Source organism: Penicillium longicatenatum, assembly GCF_028827895.1.
Source record: "Penicillium longicatenatum strain IBT 33135 chromosome Unknown contig_6_segment0_segment0, whole genome shotgun sequence".
Classification (NCBI taxonomy): domain Eukaryota; kingdom Fungi; phylum Ascomycota; class Eurotiomycetes; order Eurotiales; family Aspergillaceae; genus Penicillium; species Penicillium longicatenatum.
Window position 1 is genome coordinate 126,171 of NW_026643123.1, and position 19,503 is coordinate 145,673.

The window sequence follows — 19,503 nt, forward strand, 5'->3', positions numbered from 1 at the left end:
TTAGGGCTTGCTATATAAGCACGGTCGTATCATAAAAGTATCGTTCGCAGTCTTCCAGAAACTTTCTTGCCGCTTGGTCTTACAGTTTGCCCTCATACTAAGTAATCGGGGTTATATCCCTCATAAGTAGTTTATTTAGCTCTCTCTGGCTATAGTCGGGCCCTTCGTTGACTCTCCATGTATGGTCGTGATCGCGTAGTGCGAGGCGGATCAGGTTTTCCATGACCAGTACCAGCATCGCAGGGTCGTCCAACGTACGCCACATTTCGTAAATAGAGGCTACTATAGCTACATTCAACATGCCTAGAGTATTCCATACGTTCTCGGGCAGTTATTCTCCAGTGCGGTGGTGGTTCTCACTAAATAATACCTAGGCTGGTCGTGGGCGTTAAGGTTCTTACGAAGTCGCAGGGCCCACACCAGAGGTGTCCATCTAATCGAGCATTATTCCTTAGGAGATTTCGAGGGCGAGCGTGGGATTGTTGGTGACTCAGGAGTGTTCCAAACACTTTCTAAGGATGCAGTCCTCTAGAGTTATTTATCTTATTTATGTGCGTTCTCGGTAAAGACCGGTCGGATCCGCACGGACACACAATAACTCTAGGGCGAATTTCCAAGTTGGATCTGGTTCACTAGAAGAGTATTTTCTTCTAGTACATATACTATAGAATAGTTATATGGTTTTTGGACATGCTCCCAGATGTGGTTCGAGTAGGATTGCATGTTTTCTAAAGAGAATCCTAATGATTCTCTTCTTAAGGGTCCGGCCGGAGGCGGTGTGGCTTAGCAGAATCCAGCCGGATTCTGCCGGGTGGTAACAGGTCGTCCTGTTACCTCAAAAGTGATTCTAAATAGCCAGAATCAAACAAAAATAAATCATCCTAACTAAGGAATATAGAATATAAATCTAGTACCTACCTCCCCTTATAACCTTAATAATAAGAGTTTCGAATAGACTATATGACCATTTACCACGTGACTTTTTATCTTACTTTCAAATTATTAATATATCATAGCTCTCATACCGAGATAGCCAAGGAGTATAACTTATTACATTTAAACAAGTTAAAGTCCTCGCTTCTAGAAACCCTAATCCATTCTAGGGATATACGCATGGTAAGAGCCAAATAAAACAAAGATACACATAAGCGAAACATATACTAAGCTTAAGCAGGCCCAATCCCTAATAACAACCCTAGATAGTATCCCCCAGTATAGGTTTAACTAACTCCAGCCCAGCGGTTATCATATAAATTCCCAGCTATAGATATCAGTAATAAGCCCGAGCATCCAAACTCCCCCCTAAATAACAGAGTTATTCTCAGCAAAGAAAATACTAGGGTATATAACATCCTTATCCAGGGGGTCACTATATATAGCCAGGTTTTTAAAACACAGGGTGCGTTCCGTTGGCATATAAGACAAGAGCATTTAGGCGTAACATTCATGCCTAATAGGAAGCCAAGGCACCCAGAAGAGATAAAAGCCAGACGCAATACTATTATATATTAGGTGCTCACAGGTAGCTAGCGAGATACGGTATATCAATTTAAGCCTAGTTAAGGGGCTAATACCAGTTTCATTAGGCATTAGTGTGATGGACTTAAGCGGATTACGTATGTTCTTTTTATATTCTACTAATTCCTTCTATATAGTACTAATAAGTTATGACTAACTTAGAAGAGAGGACTCTACCTTCCGCGCAACATAGGGAAGCCGCTTCTACCGATTTCTCGCCCCTCCAAACAACTATACACCATATACGTCCCGTCAGTCTGGCCCCCAACCACCTATACAAGCAATCCCCTTTAGCCTATCCCCATAGGGTCTAGGATAGGATACCTAGGATACTCGGGCTTAGGTTACTCAGGCTTAAATTACTTAGGTTTAGGCTACTTAGCGTCTAGCTACTAATAACTAGGCCCTTTAGGACCAGGCTATCAGGGACCAGGCTACCTAGAATCAGGCTACTCGGGATGCCCGTGCTACTAAGGACTAGGCCGCTCGGGAGGCCCAGCTTACTTAGGACTAGGCTAATATAATTGTCGAGACTAATTAGGTTACTTAGGAATAGCATAATCGGGAGGGTTAGGGACTAGCTCGGTTTTAGAATTTTAGGGCTACACTCGCTGCTATAGCTACTAGGGCTCTTGGACGAGCTGGTTAGGGGGCTAAGGCTACTTAGGCCCAGGGACAAGCCAGTCGGGATGCTAAGGCTGCTCAGGCTCAGATACAAGCTAGTCTAGATGCTAAGGCTACTCGGGCTTAGGAATAAGCTAGTTGGGATGCTAAGGCAGCTCGGGCTTAGGAATAAGCTAGTCGGGATGCTAAGGCTATTTAGGCTGAGATATAAGCTGGTCGGGATGCTGAGGCTCTTTAGGCTCAGATTCAAGCTAGTCTGGATGCTGAGGCTGCTTAAGCTCAGGAACTAGCCAACATAATGGCTCACGGTGCTTAGACCTAGGAACTAATTAATAAACGGGCTTGGGTTTTAGTAGCTAAGTCTTAGGCGAACATAAAGGGATCACTACATACGCCTAGAGGTAGAGGAGGGGACCTAATGATAGGACTGCCTATACCCTCATCAATGATAGCCAGACGATATCATCCTTATAATACACCAAGACAAATAATACCGTTAAGGATTCCTAGTCCTACTTAGCATAGAAGGGGTAATTAGGGTTTAAGAAGGATAGATCCTAAATCTCTACCTCTACCTCGTTCTAAGTTACTATATACACTATACAATCTTTAATCTTCAGATCCTACTTAGGATCCAAGAACTCCTCAAGTTCCAAGAACTCCTTAGGATCCAGGATCTATTTAGTATCTAAGGCTATCTCAGGATCTAAGACCTTCTCTAGATCCAATACCTTTTCTATTACCAAGACCTCGCCAGGACCCAAGTGCTCAGGATCCAAGTGCTCAAGATCCAAGTGCTCAGGATCCAAGACCTCGCCAGGATCCAAGTGCTCAAGATCCAAGTGCTCAAGATCCAAGTGCTCAAGATCCAAGTGCTCAAGATCCAAGACCTCGCCAGGACCCAAGTGCTCAAGATCCAAGTGCTCAAGATCCAAGTGCTCAGGATCCAAGACCTCGCCAGGATCCAAGTGCTCAAGATCCAAGTGCTCAAGATCCAAGTGCTCAAGATCCAAGTGCTCAAGATCCAAGACCTCGCCAGGATCCAAGTACTTAGGATCCAAGACCTCGCCAGGACCCAAGTGCTCAGGACCTAAGTACTCAAGATCCAAGTGCTTAGGATCTAAGTCCTTTAGATTATTAGATTAACTAAGAGAAAGAATCATACAATTTTTCATTTAATAAAAAAGCATTTAGGAATAATATACTTATATTAAATGTAATTTATAATGGTACTAAATTACATAGTATTAATCAGCAGTTTTATACATGCTAAGACCATAGTTTTATGCAAAGATGGGCTTTTTATGGGCCCCTATGGGCCCCCATAAAAAGCCCAAAGCCCATAGTAGGTTGGGCTTGAGATTTACATAAAGCCCAAAGCCCATAGTGGGTTGGGCTTTGGGCCCGACTCTGGGCCCATTTTCAGGTTTTGGCGATGTCTACATACTTGTTTCGTACTTAAGACAACCACCCTACTAGGAGAGGTATACTTAGTCTCTTGTCACTTGACACAGATCCTAAGCATAGCTTGACTAGGCGCTACTATCTGGCACTGCCCAACAATAGTCTACTCTATAGATCCGAGCCCGTGTAAGGCCAACTGGCAACGGTACGATTGCGACTGAGACTTGAGGACGAGCCTCGACGTACGTATAGCACTACTACGAACGATACTCACTGTGACCAGTTAGCACCGCGTAACACTTATAATTCGATGGTATCTTAGGCTCCCATACGCTGCTTTCGCTTCCTCGAGATAGTAGTAGGGTAGGCGTATAAAGTTAAATATTAAGCTTTGAAATCACTCGATTTAGATTATATAGGACTAATCTAGTTACTAAGAAGCTATTTCTGATCGTTTCTACTTTAAAAGCCTCGTTTCGAGCGATTAGAAAAGCGTTAAGAAAGTCTAATTTATTAATATAATTTTAACCTATCTATATAACGTTTTTAACGTATTTCCTATACACACGCTTTAAGATAGCAAAATAACCTATATTAAGAGGTTATAAAAGATATAAAGAGTGCGCTAGCATATAAATTAGAATCACGTCATTTTAATAGTAAATTTCGTCGAATTTTAGAGTTAAATGGCTTCTATAACCATCGAGAACTAGAAGTCAATATTTCCCCTTTATCCTCAAGAAAGTTAATAGAAGAAAGATCTTTTAAAGCTAACGAAGTCTAATCTTATCTAAGGTCTATCTATTTAGACTAACCTTAAATTACTAGTTATCTAGAAGGCCTATAGTCTAACCTTTATTAAAGAGTTTAGCTTTAAATATCACTATTAGAGGAAGGCTATATCTAGACGCGCCTATACACTTAATTAAGGTTATCTATTTGTCACGGTGTGAACTATAAGGGTCCGCCCGGACCCGCCAGGACCGATAAGGAAGATCACAGGCACGTGATCTTTAGTCTGTTTATCTACATATCTATCCTAGACCCTATTATAGCTCTTCGAGCTACGTCTTATATAAAAGCTTACGCTAGTCTGCCCCCGTCTACCACCTGATTAATTAGAATCCTTTTGGATACGTTCTGATCCTATCGATCTCCTCCTATTACAACCCTACCAGCCCGCGCCCTGATACTACGTAGCTCCTTCCCTTCTTAGGAGTTGATTATCTAAAGATATCTAACCTAGTCCCGTAGCCCCCGTTCCTGCTAAGCGACCTAGAGTAGTTCGCTAAGCATATAAGAGACCACCCCGACCAGTGGTTTGAATACTGCCGCCGCGTGTATGATTATATCGAAAGTGTCTACTTAGATGCGACCGACGCCCGTGAACGCATAGACTAAGCCGAACTATAGCTATAAGCCATGAAGATAGAGATTAACCGCCTCACGAACGAGCTAGCCATGGCCGAGCGTAACCGCCTACGAGATACTGCTATCCTAGATTACTAGAAGAAGCTCTATAACGAGGCATAATAGAATATTGCCCGCGTAGAAGCCACGTGGATATATGCGGCTAAGCTCGCTATTCCTATAGTGAATACCGTACCCGCCCCTACCCTTAAGCCTGCCGCTAAGCCTATCGTAGCTACTATTATAGGAGCGCCTCCGTCGCTTACTCCCGAGTCTTCTAGCTCCTACGTACGATTTGAACGTCTTCCCGACCTTGATAAGTTTGAAGGGGAACGAAAGGACCTCCGCCGATTTATTTCCTAGGTTAAGGAGAAGCTGAATATTAACCGTGACCGTTTCCCGACCCCGTAGTCCTAGATGATCTATGTGACTAACTATCTAAAGGGCGTCCCTTACGCCTAGATCCTACTATATATCCGCGAAGGTATCTACTAGTTAAACGACTTTACTAATATCCTAGATATCCTAGAACGGGCCTTTAGAGACCCTAACCGCGCCCGAAATGCCTAAAACGAACTCTACCGCTTATGATAGGGAAATAAAGAGTTTAGTCTATTCTTCGCGGAGTTCTAGCGTCTTGCTATAGAAGGCGAGATATATAAGGAAGCCTTACCCACGATGCTTGAGTAAGCGATTAACCGCGAGCTAAAGAGTATGCTACTATACCATGAACCGCTAAAGGGAGACTACCTCGACCTAGTATAATTCCTTTAGAACCTAGAGAATTATTGGGCCTAGTATAATAGTAGCTAGTTAGCTGCCCCCTAAACTTCCTCTGTAGCTATAAGGGCCGCCCTAAAGGCTACTGAGCCTAACTCCTGGAGATAAGGCCCTAAATGAGTTCTAACTCCCCCGCCCGCGAACCCTAATGCTATGGACCTATCTACTACCCGCCGCTAGTTCTCCCCTAACCGCTAGAACCTATCCCGCTATAAATAGAACGCCTGTTTCTACTATAGCTTGAAGGAGCACTTCGTCCGAGACTACCTATAAGCTAATAAGCGCCTACTAGTGGCCCGCTAGATAACTGTCTTCTCCTGTTCGCCCTTAAATGGACCCTGTTCCCCCTCTCTAGGTAGTAACCCGCGCGGCCGCTCTACCTTTAGCCGCTCGCTATCCCCTAAGGACTTGGTAAAAGGCGTTAGCCTGGCCTAAGTCGCGACTAGGCGCTATAACCGCGCGTTATCTATCTATCTACCGCCGCCCTGAATGGCCTCTCTATTAAAGAGGAAACCCGCCGATCCAATCTGATGATATTACCTATTACACTATGCTAAAAGGAAAAGGAACTCCCGAGTTACGCTATGTTAGACTCCGGGGTAGAAGGAAAGAGATTTATTAACTAAGAGTGGGCCTGAGAGAACGGTCTTACCCTCCTACTACTTACGAACGCGATCTAACTAGAGGGATTTAATGGGTAAGAAGCTAAGAGTGGCCTAATTACCTACTACGTGTAGATGCATATCTGTATTAATAACCACTGAGAGAGAAGAGCTTGCTTCCTAGCTATATAGCTAGCGCACTACCCGATTATACTAGGCCTACTATAGCTGAAAGTGCACGACCCCTATATTCGCTTCGCTGAATATACTATTGAGTTTAATAGTGACTACTGCTAAAGGAACTGTAATATACCCTAGCGAAGCGTGAAGACCCGAGCGCTCTATAATATACCTATTAAGACCCGTCTAAAGTCCCTGCCTACACGACCTATTGGTCTCGAGAAACGAGACGTGGCGGCCGTGTCGTTATCCGCGTGTGCTGTATACGCTAGAAGGAACTACTGAATGTTCGCTATAAATACTAAAGATATTGAAGCTATACTGAACCTGAAGACCACTACTAAGCCCGACCCTACCTCTATATTGCCTATAGAATTCCGAGACTTCGTAGAAGTGTTCTCCCTAAAGGAAGCCAATCGCTTACCGCCCTATAGGCTATATAACTATAAGATTATACTATAGGAAGATAAACCCCTGCTGTTCGGACCCCTATATCTGATGTCCTGGAATGAGCTCGAAGTCTTGAAGGACTGGATTAGAGATAACCTAAAGAAAGGGTTTATCCGTCCGAGCTCCTTGCCTATAGCTTTATCTGTTCTATTTATTAAGAAACTGGATGGAGGCCTCTGTTTCTATATGGACTACCGCGCGCTAAATGCGATCACTACTAAGGACCGTTACCCGCTGCCGCTCACGAAAGAGACCCTAAATAACCTAAAAGGTATGAAATACTTCACGAAGATTAATATCATCTCCGCTTTTAATAACCTATGAATCGCGAAAGGATAAGAATATCTAACTGCGTTCTATATAAGGCTAGGGCTCTTCAAATCCCTAGTGATGCCTTTTGGCCTAACTAGGGCGCCTGTATCCTTCTAACGGTTTATAAATGATACCCTACGAGAGTACCTAGACTACTTCTATACTATATATCTAGATAATATCCTGATTTATAGCCGCACACGAGTAGAATATATTAAATACGTGCGGAAGGTTCTATAACGCCTCTAGGAGGCTAGCCTATTCGTAAAACTATCTAAGTGTGAATTCTATATCTATAAGACGAAATTCCTTGGTATTATTATTAGTAAGGATGGTATTTATATAGACCCTAATAAGATTGAGATGATTATGAACTGGCGAACCCTGACCTATCTAACTAACGTGTAAGCCTTTATTAGCTTTGGTAACTTCTACCGCCGCTTTATCTAAGACTTCTCGAAAGTTACCGCCTTACTCGTGAAGCTCACGAAGAAAGGCGTCCATTTTAAATGGACCCCTACCTACTAGTTAAGCTTTAAAGCTTTAAAAAAAGTGTTTACGTCCGCCCCTATCCTAAAACCCTTTAACTGGTCTAAGGAGATAATCCTAGAAACGGACGCGTCTGATTTCGTTTCTGCTGGTGTCCTGTCCTAGTATGATGACGCTGGAGTCCTATACCTTATCGCTTTCTTTTCTAAGAAGTATTCTATAGCTAAATGTAACTATGAGATATATGATAAAGAGCTATTGGCTATTATCTATTACTTCGAGGAGTGGCGCCCTGAACTAGAGGGCACGTCCTCGCCCGTTAAGGTTATAATGGATCACTATAACCTAGAATATTTCACGATAACGAAGCTTCTAAACCGCCGCTAAGCCTATTAGTCTAAATTCCTATCCTATTTTAACTTTAAAATCATATACTAACCTAGAAAGTAGGGTGCGAAACCTAATACCTTGACTAGGAGGTTAGAAGATCTCCCTAAAGAGGGGGATAAACGCCTATTATATTAAAGCTAGACTGTCCTGAAGAAGGAGAACCTATAAGTGAATATCTTAACCCGCTCGGGAACGAGAGAACCCTTAATCACCCCGCTAGACCTGTCTAGAACCTCTAAAGAGCCGCTAGCCACGACTATATACGTAAGGAGAGTCTGGTTCGCTGATTATAGCTTACTAGAACTACCGCCCGCGATTAAAGACCTACTAGCCGAGGCGTATACCTAAGACGATATGGTATAATCTATCCTAAAGGCGTTAGATAGTAACGCGAGCCGCTACCCTAAAATCATACTTACCGACTGTGAACGAAAGGGTAATTACCTATACTACCGAAACCGTCTATATGTCCCTTATGACGATAAACTAAAGGCTGAAATCCTACGCTAGTGCCATAATAAGCCTATTACTAGCTATCCTGGCCGATTAAAAACGTACGAACTACTATCTTAAGAGTACTACTAGCCCTAAATTTACTAATACGTAAGCGACTAGACTAAGAACTATCATATCTACCACTAGGCCATACCCGCCTAAGAAGCCCGCTAGGGAATTCTAAGATAACTATCTATACCTAAGAGAGCCTAGCTAGATATTAGTATGGATTTTATTATATATCTACCGCTAAGCTATGGATATAACGCTATCCTTATCGTTATGGACCGCCTAACTAAAATGAAGTATTTTATACGCTATAAGGGAACTTATAACGCGGAAGAAGTCGCCCGCCTATATACCTATTATATCTGGAAGCTATATGGCTTACTGAGTACGATCGTGTCTAACTAAGGGCCCTAGTTTATGGCCTAGTTTTAGAAGCACCTAACGAGACGCCTATGAATCACTAACTTACTATCCACCGCCTATTACCTAGAGATAGATAGTTAGACTAAGCGTGCGAACGCTATCTTAGAATAATACCTCTAAGCGTACGTGTCCTATCTATAGGACAACTAGTCTAAATAGCTACCGCTAGCCGAGTTTACCGTGAACTCCTACTACTCTAAGAGTACGTGAGTCTCCCTATTCTATGCTAATTATAGGTTCCACCCCTATATTGGGTTCGAACTATCCCTGCCGAGTGGCTACCCTATAGCCCGAGACGCTAAGAAGTTCGCCGCATATATAGAGGAACTGACTGTATATATCCGCGCTGAGATACTATCCGCATAAGCCTATTATAAAGAGTAAACGAACCGTCACCGCGCGCCTACCCGCCGCTACTGTCCTAGATAACTAGTTTAGCTAAATGCTAGGAACATTAAGACCCTCCGCCCGTAGAAGAAGCTAGACTAGAAGAATTTAGGACCCTTTCGGGTCCTAGAGGCTATAAGCCCGCACGCTTATAAGCTTAAACTACCCGCTAGTATGAAGATCCACCTGGTATTTAATATTAGCCTGCTATAGCTCGCGGCCGAGAACCCGATACACGAGTAGGTGCCTGAACCCCCGCCTCTAGTTGAAGTTAAAGGACTAGAGGAATGGGAAGTGGAAGATATCCTGGATTCCCGCTGGGAACGACGCGGTCGTGGAGGCCCGCGCCTGAAATACACCGTTAAATGGATTGGTTATGACGACCCTACTGAAGAACCCGCTGAATACCTCGCGCACGCCCGCGAAATCATCTGGAACTTCTATCGTAGATACCCCTATAAGCCCCGCCTTAACGGAGCTCGGCCCTAAGGGAGGGGGTACTATCACGATGTGAACTATAAGGGTCCGCCCGGACCCGCCAGGACCGATAAGGAAGATCACGGGCACGTGATCTTTAGTCTGTTTATCTACACATCTATCCTAGACCCTGTTATAGCTCTTCGAGCTACGTCTTGTATAAAAGCTTACGCTAGTCTGCCCCCGTCTGCCACCTGATTAATTAGAATCCTTCTGGATACGTTCTGATCCTGTCGATCTCCTCCTATTACAACCCTGCCAGCCCGCGCCCTGACACTATTCACGATTCCCGGGCTATAAACGAGCTCACCAACTGTAATATTTAGCTCTCGTTATAACCTTTATAGTCACGGTTAAGCCTATTGCGAAGCCTATCTCATTAAAGTTATATATATTATCTTCGTGGATCCTATACTCGGATATTATCTATTAAACTAGGTTAAACTATTCTTTAATGATTTCTAGGTCCTCGCACTTAGCGCGCTTATAATTATAGCGTCTTAAGAACCTAGTAACGAGCTCTAGGTAACATTTAACAAATTTTATAACCCAATTTTTACCAACTATTTAAATCAGGGTCGTTCCACGTGTCGCTAGCAAGAGATTAGCCATTTCTTGCACCATAGAAGGTCGTAGGGCCGCTCCACATATATCCATAGAGATTATCCATTTCTTAAGTGAATTCTCCTCGATTTTAGTTAATTTAAACGTTTTAACGCGTGATTCAACGTGATTTTGACGTCCGTTAAGACGGAATTAGAGCGTTATGCGAGGGATATCATATATAAGCGCTACTTGACGAATTGTTAATTTTTCCTGCTTTTCAATAGCCTGGATAGCAAGTAGAATCCGACCCTCTTTTTAAGTCAAATTTTGACGATTTTAAGAGCGAATTGGGGGCATAGTGGTTGGTTGAAGAAGGGTGAGACTAATTAATTGACGCGTTTTGGTTGGGGTGGCTCGGATAGGGGGGTGGCTCGCTTAGGGGTGAATTACGTTAAGCACTTTTTCTTATATAATCGCGCTAAAATTAAGGAAATTCTAAGTTAACTATTTTCCTCTAGCGTACTTTAATATTAGACCTTTATACGCCCCAAATGAAGTATAGGACTCTACCAAACCCGTGAGTAGGAAGAGCCCACCCTCCGCCCGTAAAAGTGCGGGTCTGTAAGCGGTCCTTAGAGGGTGGCTCGCGGGCGGGTTCGAGGTTTAAAAAGAAGTAACTCTTAAGGGGTCGTAAGAGTAGAATCGGGGAAATTAGGGCAGAAAGTGAGGTAGAAAATAGGCTAGAAGGGAGATTGGGAAATCAATAAAAGCTATATATCAGTCTTCTCTAAAGACCTTGGAAATCAAAACAAAAACCTCAAGAATCTAGTGATATATTGACATTATAGGCAGATGGAAGATAAAGCCATGTACATATGGCCATAATTTAAAAGGGCATAGCCTCTTCCTAGTGTGTACAAATAGTAACACCAGTGTACAATTATCAAAATAAGTGTACAATTATCAGAACCAGTGTATAATTATCAGTTCTCATAGAAAAGATAGAAAGGATATTTGAAACCAAGGCTATATACCTACTTTTCATGAACATATAACCAGTAGTGATAGAACCGGATTGATGAAAACTTAAGCTATTCTCTCAGCTTAGATACAAAATCATATATACTCAGGAATCTTGATCTTGGCCGTTGCCGCCTTCCAGAATGGACTCTCGCGCATAACGGATACTGCATCGAGACTGTTCATCTCTAAATCATATTCTGCAAGCATAGTGAGGGCATCTTCCTTCTTCTGGATGTCCTCACCCAGTCTGTTTGCCTTTTCTGTGTCCAATAAGCCTTTTATCCGTTCCAACTTGGGCTTCAATACCACCCAGTCAGGTCCGAGGGTCTTGATGGTCAAACGGATCCATCGTAAAATGTATGCTTTCCGTTCTTTCACTCTTTCGTCATGATCCTTTTCGATGACAGCGGCGCTGGCTTCCTTTTCCTTGCCCTTGCTCTCTTCAGCGAGCTTGTTGGCTTTTGCTTTCTGCGCTGCTGCCAACGCGGCCGCGGCTGCTTTCCTCTGCATGACGATCTTCTGTTTATTTGTCTCATCGCAGTAATTAATCGTGAAGACCATTTGTTGCAAAGACACAAATTCGTTCATCACTTTCTGATGCTCATCCCATTCTTTCTTAAGCGTCGAGTAGTCTTTGTCAGCCTCTGCAGCGAGGCCCTTCAGTCTCTCTTGCACTTCCTGGTCATGCTTTTTCCTTCTTTTATGTATACTTCCTTTTCGTAAGCATAATCGGCCTTCTTTTTGTCGTATATTTTCTTGCGCCTCTCGACCTCCGGTATCTTCTCCCATGGTTTCATCCTCGCGTAATTCCTATAAACAAATGCAAACATGGTGTTTGGTGGACCAAATATTCCTGCTTCCTCAGATGTAAATTCAGGGCGTTACCAAAGGACCCTCCCCTAGCCCACCCTACGTAACAGGGAGTTCCCCACTACACTATCTAGCCCCAAAATATGCTCCTTTTTTCGGAAATCTTCAACCAATTCAGCCATACTCTCTGTAGCTATGCGACGTCTACAGATTGATCTGGAGTTGTGACAGCTTTAGCTTTAGTCAGAAGGAGGGTTGTTAAAGGAAGGTTTCGAGAGTAAAATAGAAGCAAAGATCGCGATCTAAAGACAATATGGCTCACTTTCGGGGAATACAAAATCGACGGAGTAGGAGGAGACCGGAATAGACTGCCAGTGGACAATTTCGTGGCGACAGGAGGGTGTGTGTTCGTCGACCCGTAGACCCCCTTTAAATTTCTCGAGCTCCGACTTTAGCGAGTTTACTATGTGTCTGAGGTTGGCAGAATGATTGATTACCAGTTTCAGGGATTTAGGTCAGATGATCAAGGCTATGTGGTCAGGCTGAGCTAATTCGGGTCTTTTCAGGAAATTCTAAGACGTAGAAAATGGAGAAGAGATTAGGCATAAGATTAAAACTATTCTACTAATAAACAAGCACTTTATACATAAGATATAGACATGGACTCAAACAGAACAAACGAATAAAGGTCATATGGCGTTCATATAAGCGGAGGTAGCGGAGAATTCCGGTAAAAATGAAGGATAAAGTGCGAACTCGGAGAATTCATAAGGACTCCATTATCTAACAGCTATGGTCAGTCCTATAAGGGAAATCTCATAGCTTTGTTAAGGTCTAGTAAAGACTAATATGGCCCCCAAGCACGACCAGAGTAATCCCACCATTGATCTCCCTCTCCCCGACAGCTCTCAATAACGCAATAGAAAGAACGTCCCCCCTTATTACCATTATTAGGTAAAAATATGATATAGGGTGGGTGCTGATAGACTATTCCATAACATGGATCTTGGTACCAGTTTTCAACTGTATAGGCCGTGTGGGCAGTGTTATACCAAACACAAACAGTGTCCCCTCTACCACCAACACAATTGTAGTTATTTCCAGTCTCCCAGCTTTTGCTCACGGAAAAGCCGCCGGAGATCCATTCAGTTGCTTTTGTCCCAGAAGAAAGAGACCACTCGATTGTATATGAGGTACTCTCGCTGTGGCCGACTTCACAGCTTTGTGCGTTTTCGCAATGTAGAACTTGCTAAATTATAGGAGTATGAGCCAGGTTGTTCTTCACGATTCTGTTTGAGGGAATACGGCTTACACTGAGCTGCTTGTTCAGGTAATTCTGGTGCGGGTTGCCATTTCCAACCGTACGGGTATCGCTTAGTGGTTCACAGGGAGGACCTTTCTTCTGCATGATGTTCCTCTGCGTGATATTCTGTTGTGCGATGTTTCCTGCCACGGGAGAGGATTTCTGTTGTGTAAGAATCGAGTTATAAGCTCGGATCAGGTATGGATTTGAGGAATTGCCAAAACAATTTACGCTCTCCTGTATGACAGGCATAGACGGAAGAGAACCGGGTAATGGCACAGTGCAAGTCACGAAGCGCTCCGCGTCATTATACATTCGAGTACATGTAATGCCACCGGAGATATTGCGATTTTCATGAATAGCGTAGTTGTTGGCCCCAACAGTCAGACTGCCAGCTCCGTTTCCGTTCACGTCGGCAGTGATAGGTAAATTAGCAAAGGCGCCTGATGCAAGTGTCTGGAGAACAGGAGTATCCCACGAGTTGTGAAGTACTGCTGTTCATAACTCTGAGGTCTATCCCGGAGGTGTTTTTCATTCGCTGAAATCAAAATTTGAACTTCTCGAGTCCCGTGGGCTATAGAAATGGCAAAGGTGATGATGGCAAATCCTTATAAGAGACTAGTCACCGAGAAGTACATCTTGAATAAGAGTGGCCTAATTGTTTTTTTCCTTTGGGGAATGAATTCGGTGATTAATAAAGATACTAGCGACAGCCTGCTCCATAAATTATTCCACCCCTTTATATATTTATCTAGTATTCTAAGCCTTAGCTTTAAGGCATATGGAACCTAGTTCCATCTAAGAGAGATGTGTCACATCGAGAAATCATTCAAGCAACTCGATCTAGCCTAGTCTTGAATCCGGTGGTGACTCATTAAGAGTCCTCCCCTGTAGTATTTGGCGATAACTAGATGTTTCATAGTTTGGACCCGAAATCAGCCTCGCCAATGCATTCTTTTTCCTTTTTCCGCCATCCCTACCCCGGTATACGCTGACTTATATCTGCCTAGGCTATTTATGGATGGGATCACATAGAAAGCCAGTTTAAGTGAGGCTAGCCTAATGAATTTGTTGTTATGCTAGTGTAATTATTATCACTACCCTTACTCCTAATAGCTTACTCCCCTAAGCTCTTCCTTTAATCATTGTTTCTCAATCATGCATTCATAGCAATAATATTGGCCAAAGTAGCTTTTACCATATTTCAACTCTAATGATACTAGCCTGTCCATACTCACTTTTATATGTTATATATCGATGGGAAGTATCTAACTCAAAAAGCGGTAAAACAAAATTATCTAACTGCCAACATGGTTATCCATCCCATACCTACATTACCGTAGTGCCTTGGTGATAAACCTGGTCAATTCAGGATTCCGGCGCTGTAACAAGCCAGTACCAGCCCCTAGGATTATGAGACGCACTCAACAACGATCTCCGAGGTATCTATTCAATAAACTCTCTTGATTGGTTCCCCAACACTGGTGCGTCCAGTATCGTTCAATTCAAATTGTAAGCTCTAGCCAGGGAACCTGCCGGACATGGTGAGCCCGGCATAAATTAACGTTACTCGCAATTAGGAGTCTTCGGGGTGATACAAATAAGGCCCCCAGTATAGTATTCTATCAGGCGTGCAGTGTTCATCGGTCCAAAGTATTGAGGAAACATTGTGACTTAGGTGGAACCGGGTAGAGTGATAGATGGATAGGTTTCATTACCCTTGGGGCCTTCGGAACTATGCGAATAAGGCCCCTACTATTGCCCACGGAATCCGTTATGCATGGGCAAGCTATGATCATCAATTCACGCTCCGAATTTATTAGACCATGAATTAAGACTAAGGAGGCTCTTACCTTTGAGCCTTTCGAAACCTCCATATCTAAATATATCTCAGCTCAGTTTGTATCACCAGGGTCTGCCCTTGAACCGCCAGGCGGCAAGAGTTCAAGAGACAGCTGGGCATCAGTATATGGATGGAGTATTCCGGCAGCACTCTTCCCCCCACTTGGGCTTGATGTCGCCTGGTGTTACAATGACCAAACCTAATGCAGGAACTAGGCTTTTGGCTTCATAGCCATCTAAAACTAAAACTATAGGGAAGGTGGGATCCTCAAGGGCCAATAGGAGTTGATGTAGCATCAAGAGGTAACCTCGTCCGTCCCATCGTACATGTGACGAAATCAAAGCAATTTAGCTTGCGGCAGGGAAATAGTGAAGCGTAGCACGAGGCTCTGAACGATGTTGTCGAGAGAAGAATTCATCTACCGACAAAACTTGAATGCGGAATGCTTCATGGCACCATGCTTTTAGTGCCTGATCACTGGGAATATTAAAGTATCGCTACGCCCTCTCAAGGACCTTTTGGCTGATAACAGGTTAGCGGATCCTCAGTTCTTTCCACGCTTTGTGAAGCTGAGTCACTATATCGTCATGTCCTGAACAGTCAATCTGGGCATTTATCATAAGAAGCCAGCTTTCTCGGTTGAAATGGGTCCCTATTCTACACAAAACTTGGAATAATAGGTTAGCAGTCAAATGGACCAGCTCCAATCGTCATCTTTCTCGGTCCACGACATGGGCGAGTGGTAAATGTTGAGGTTTCAGTTTGGAAGATTGAAATGGAAGTGATGCTCGGTCTTAGAGCAATTCCGTGGAGATGCTATGGAAGCACGAATAGGGTCAGTAAAGCGGATGGCTGTTTACCTTCCGAGCTGCGATACCTACCTGAGCTGGGATAATGGCTGTGATTGAATCAGTCAGCAGCCGTTCTCTTTTCCTAAACAGCGACATGAGGGCCACAAAGAAAGCGCTGAGGTTTTCGCTTATGGCTCATTCCGGGATGGGAGAAGTGACAACTCATTATAAGTACGGTCCTTTTGTCTCTTGCTGCTCTAAGAAATATTGAGTATTGCACTAGTCGAGATAGAGAGGTAAAGATCATCTAGGTTGCCCTAATACAATTTTGTCCCTGCATCCTACGAATTTTGAGCACGTAACGCAGAGACAACTGCCGAAATGAATGGTTTCCATGGGTAAACATGGACTTCACTGTGCGCGATATATACTATTATTGTCGCTTTGCCCTAATATCGAAGGTGTCGATCATTAACTGGAGCAGATTTTTCAGTGGTTTCTTGCAAGAATACTTTATTAACCTGCGCGTCGAAATCCAGCCAATCTAGCTCCTTGCTTTCATCATGCCACTGTGTCAGATTTAACTTGACACCAACTCGAGGATTGGGTGCTAATTTCAGCATTGCTGGAGCTTTTCCCCCATCTCATATTATCTGACCGTTCCCTCAACAGGGCAATCAAGATACTGGTCATAAATGTATATCTATTTCGTCTGTTTACTTCCTTCTGTAATGAAAGTATACTTAAGACTACCACACCATTTCAATACTCAGAAAGCCTCAAACAGAAGATCATGACTATTACCTATCGTACCCCAGGTCGTATGATTAGCTGGGTTCATCCATCTTTCCTATGGCCAACACCATTTATAGAACACCAATAGTGATATTCATTACTCACCTATATATCTACTTGAACCAGTGGTTCAGGTTGGCTCACATTTGAGGGGGGGAAAGGGGAGTCTGGAACAGGAATAGACACACTGGAGCTTGATTAAAAGTTCCAGTTTCAGGTTAGTGTCTGTCCATCGAATCAGTCTCTAGAGTTGAGTCCTGTCCGACAAGTAGGCTCATTTCACCCACGCCCGATAATTTTTGAGCATTTCGGAAGACTACATCTTTGATTCACGGGTAGCCTCAGCGAGGCTCAATCCTAAGGTGGACGACCCTTCAAACCGTATGCGGGAAGGTTGTGAAGGTCAAAATTTAAGCTCTCAAGATCAATATAAGACGAATTTTATATTTATGTATCCAAACCGCAATTGCATAAGCTTTAGTCTTATACTTGGCTCCGTCCGAAATTTGAATTTCTAACCTCGTGAACAAGCATCAATGAAGCCTATCCCTATGTTATTCGTAATCCTAGGGTGAAACGGTTTATGGTGAATAAAGATTTACTTTTACTCACCGGAACTCGAAGCAAGTCAGGGTTTATTTTCCTTGCTTTCGTTTCCCGAGGTCTAGTCTGGGGCTTGAAGAAAAGATTTCGTGTTCACCTACGTGTCTACTTCAGTGACAAGGCGTTTCAAAACGTTATGGACATTGTTTCTTTTGCACACTTGAGTCATTTAACAGCCAATTTTCACAAGTCATTTGGGAGTACGTATATTGATTTTCCGATTCAACCTCTCTGGAGATCATTCAAATAAGCGGTCACCCTTTGCACTAAAATGCGCCTCGGCTCTGCTTGGTCAGGGTCACTCAACTGATGGGAAGCATTGGGAATAACCAAACTGCGAGGATCCCAAAACTCCTTCTCACCAGCATCAATAGCTCTTTCCCACCGTTGAAGAAGGGCACCCTTATTGACCCAAGGGGGAACGGACTGATCTCGGCCGGAATATAAAACCAGCAGTTTTTGCTTCAAAAGGCCTCTAGCCCCAACCATTCCAAAAGTCTCAGCAAGTCGCTCATCGCTCAAGTCCGAACTAAACAGATCATCTTCCTCGGGTTTCTCTGGGCTGTCGGGACTTGTCAAGCTCAGAAAGCGCCGACTGCTCACCGGTGTGGAGGTGGAATATCCAATTCGGCCAGTCACCGACAGTGGTACAATAGTATCCACAGTGTCGCCATCCTCGTATGTTTTATTTCGGGCTTCTTCGACCGCCTTGTCGTAAATCTCACGCATTTCAGCAGGACTGTTCCGCTCAGTCCCATCCGACAAAACCTGAAGAATACCTTCACGATCTGATACTGGGGATTGCATAATAGCTCCGTCAATAGGAGCACGTAGGATAGGCTCCCAATCGTGATCAAAAATAGGATGTGCCGGTCGTGGATTCGGGCAGTTGATGTAATGCATTACATCTTGACATCCTGTAGAAGATCCCATAATAGCCACCTTTCCGGTACCATAATGTGGCCCCTTATATTCCCGAACATAGTTCACGCATTGCGCAATCTCGTCGATATCCTGACCAAGTCGGCCCATGCCCCAGCCTCCATAAGAACAACCCAGGACTAGGTTGAATATTGTCCATTCGGATCCCTCCAGTGCCGTTGCCAGATCAGCTACGTATTCCACTGTACCAAGACCATCGCCCAATCCGCCGACAAAAATAAGGGTATGTGGTTTGCGGGGGGAACCGCGGGTGTGTTCGAAAGCGACGAGCCGAGAGGTCTGCAAAAGAGATGCACAAATATTAGTAATTGGCTAGGCCCAGTGAAATTTGTGGAGAAATTTTGCGAGAGCGAAAATGCTCACAATATGGTGCAGGACACCTGGCTGGCCACGGGCCAAGGAGCTAAGAGCTTTGATTTGCATCTCGGTAGTAAGAACCTGTAAGGTAGTAAGGAGGAGTTCAAAGGATCAGATAAGACTCATCAGATAAGCAACCGACAACGGAGGAAACGCAGGAAAACGGGCGCGTTGGATGACTAATTATACAGGCACCAACAAGTGGATATGCATATCCAGTCCAAGGGTCTTCGTGAATGCTCTACAGCAAATTCAACCGCCTCATGTGCTATAATTCAAGAGTTTACTCTTGCAAAGTAGGACATGGGAGCTACTGGAGGGTCGTACCGGGAGACCCCGAATAGCTGCTTCACCCACCTTGGTATTCTCCACTGTCAGGCCTGCATACGTAGCAGTCATTGCTTAACACAAATACATATCAATCTTCTCTACGAGCGCAGGCCTTTCAATATACATTGTCATGAGCTTTCTCATTCTTTCCTAGCCAGATTAGGCAAAGCCGTGAACTCTTTTAGGATGTGTATTCGTATAATCCTATTC

General features: G+C 43.8%; 3 protein-coding genes across 3 annotated transcripts; all 3 read right to left on the reverse strand.

Annotated features, from left to right (window-relative positions):
* Positions 1–2,765: 2,765 nt before the first annotated feature.
* N7484_008264 (uncharacterized protein) lies at positions 2,766–3,317 on the reverse strand (the record flags this gene model as incomplete). Its single annotated transcript, XM_057118651.1, has 3 exons — positions 2,766–2,819; positions 2,886–3,262; positions 3,308–3,317. The coding sequence occupies 3 exons, from the start codon at positions 3,315–3,317 to the stop codon at positions 2,766–2,768; spliced, it is 441 nt and encodes a 146-aa protein (XP_056968206.1).
* An 8,295-nt stretch (positions 3,318–11,612) lies between these two features.
* N7484_008265 (uncharacterized protein) lies at positions 11,613–12,080 on the reverse strand (the record flags this gene model as incomplete). The annotated part of the gene is made up of 1 exon (XM_057118652.1): positions 11,613–12,080. The coding sequence occupies one exon, from the start codon at positions 12,078–12,080 to the stop codon at positions 11,613–11,615; it is 468 nt and encodes a 155-aa protein (XP_056968207.1).
* A 5,806-nt stretch (positions 12,081–17,886) lies between these two features.
* N7484_008266 (uncharacterized protein) lies at positions 17,887–19,362 on the reverse strand (the record flags this gene model as incomplete). Its single annotated transcript, XM_057118653.1, has 3 exons — positions 17,887–18,885; positions 18,970–19,044; positions 19,291–19,362. The coding sequence occupies 3 exons, from the start codon at positions 19,360–19,362 to the stop codon at positions 17,887–17,889; spliced, it is 1,146 nt and encodes a 381-aa protein (XP_056968208.1).
* Positions 19,363–19,503: the final 141 nt, after the last annotated feature.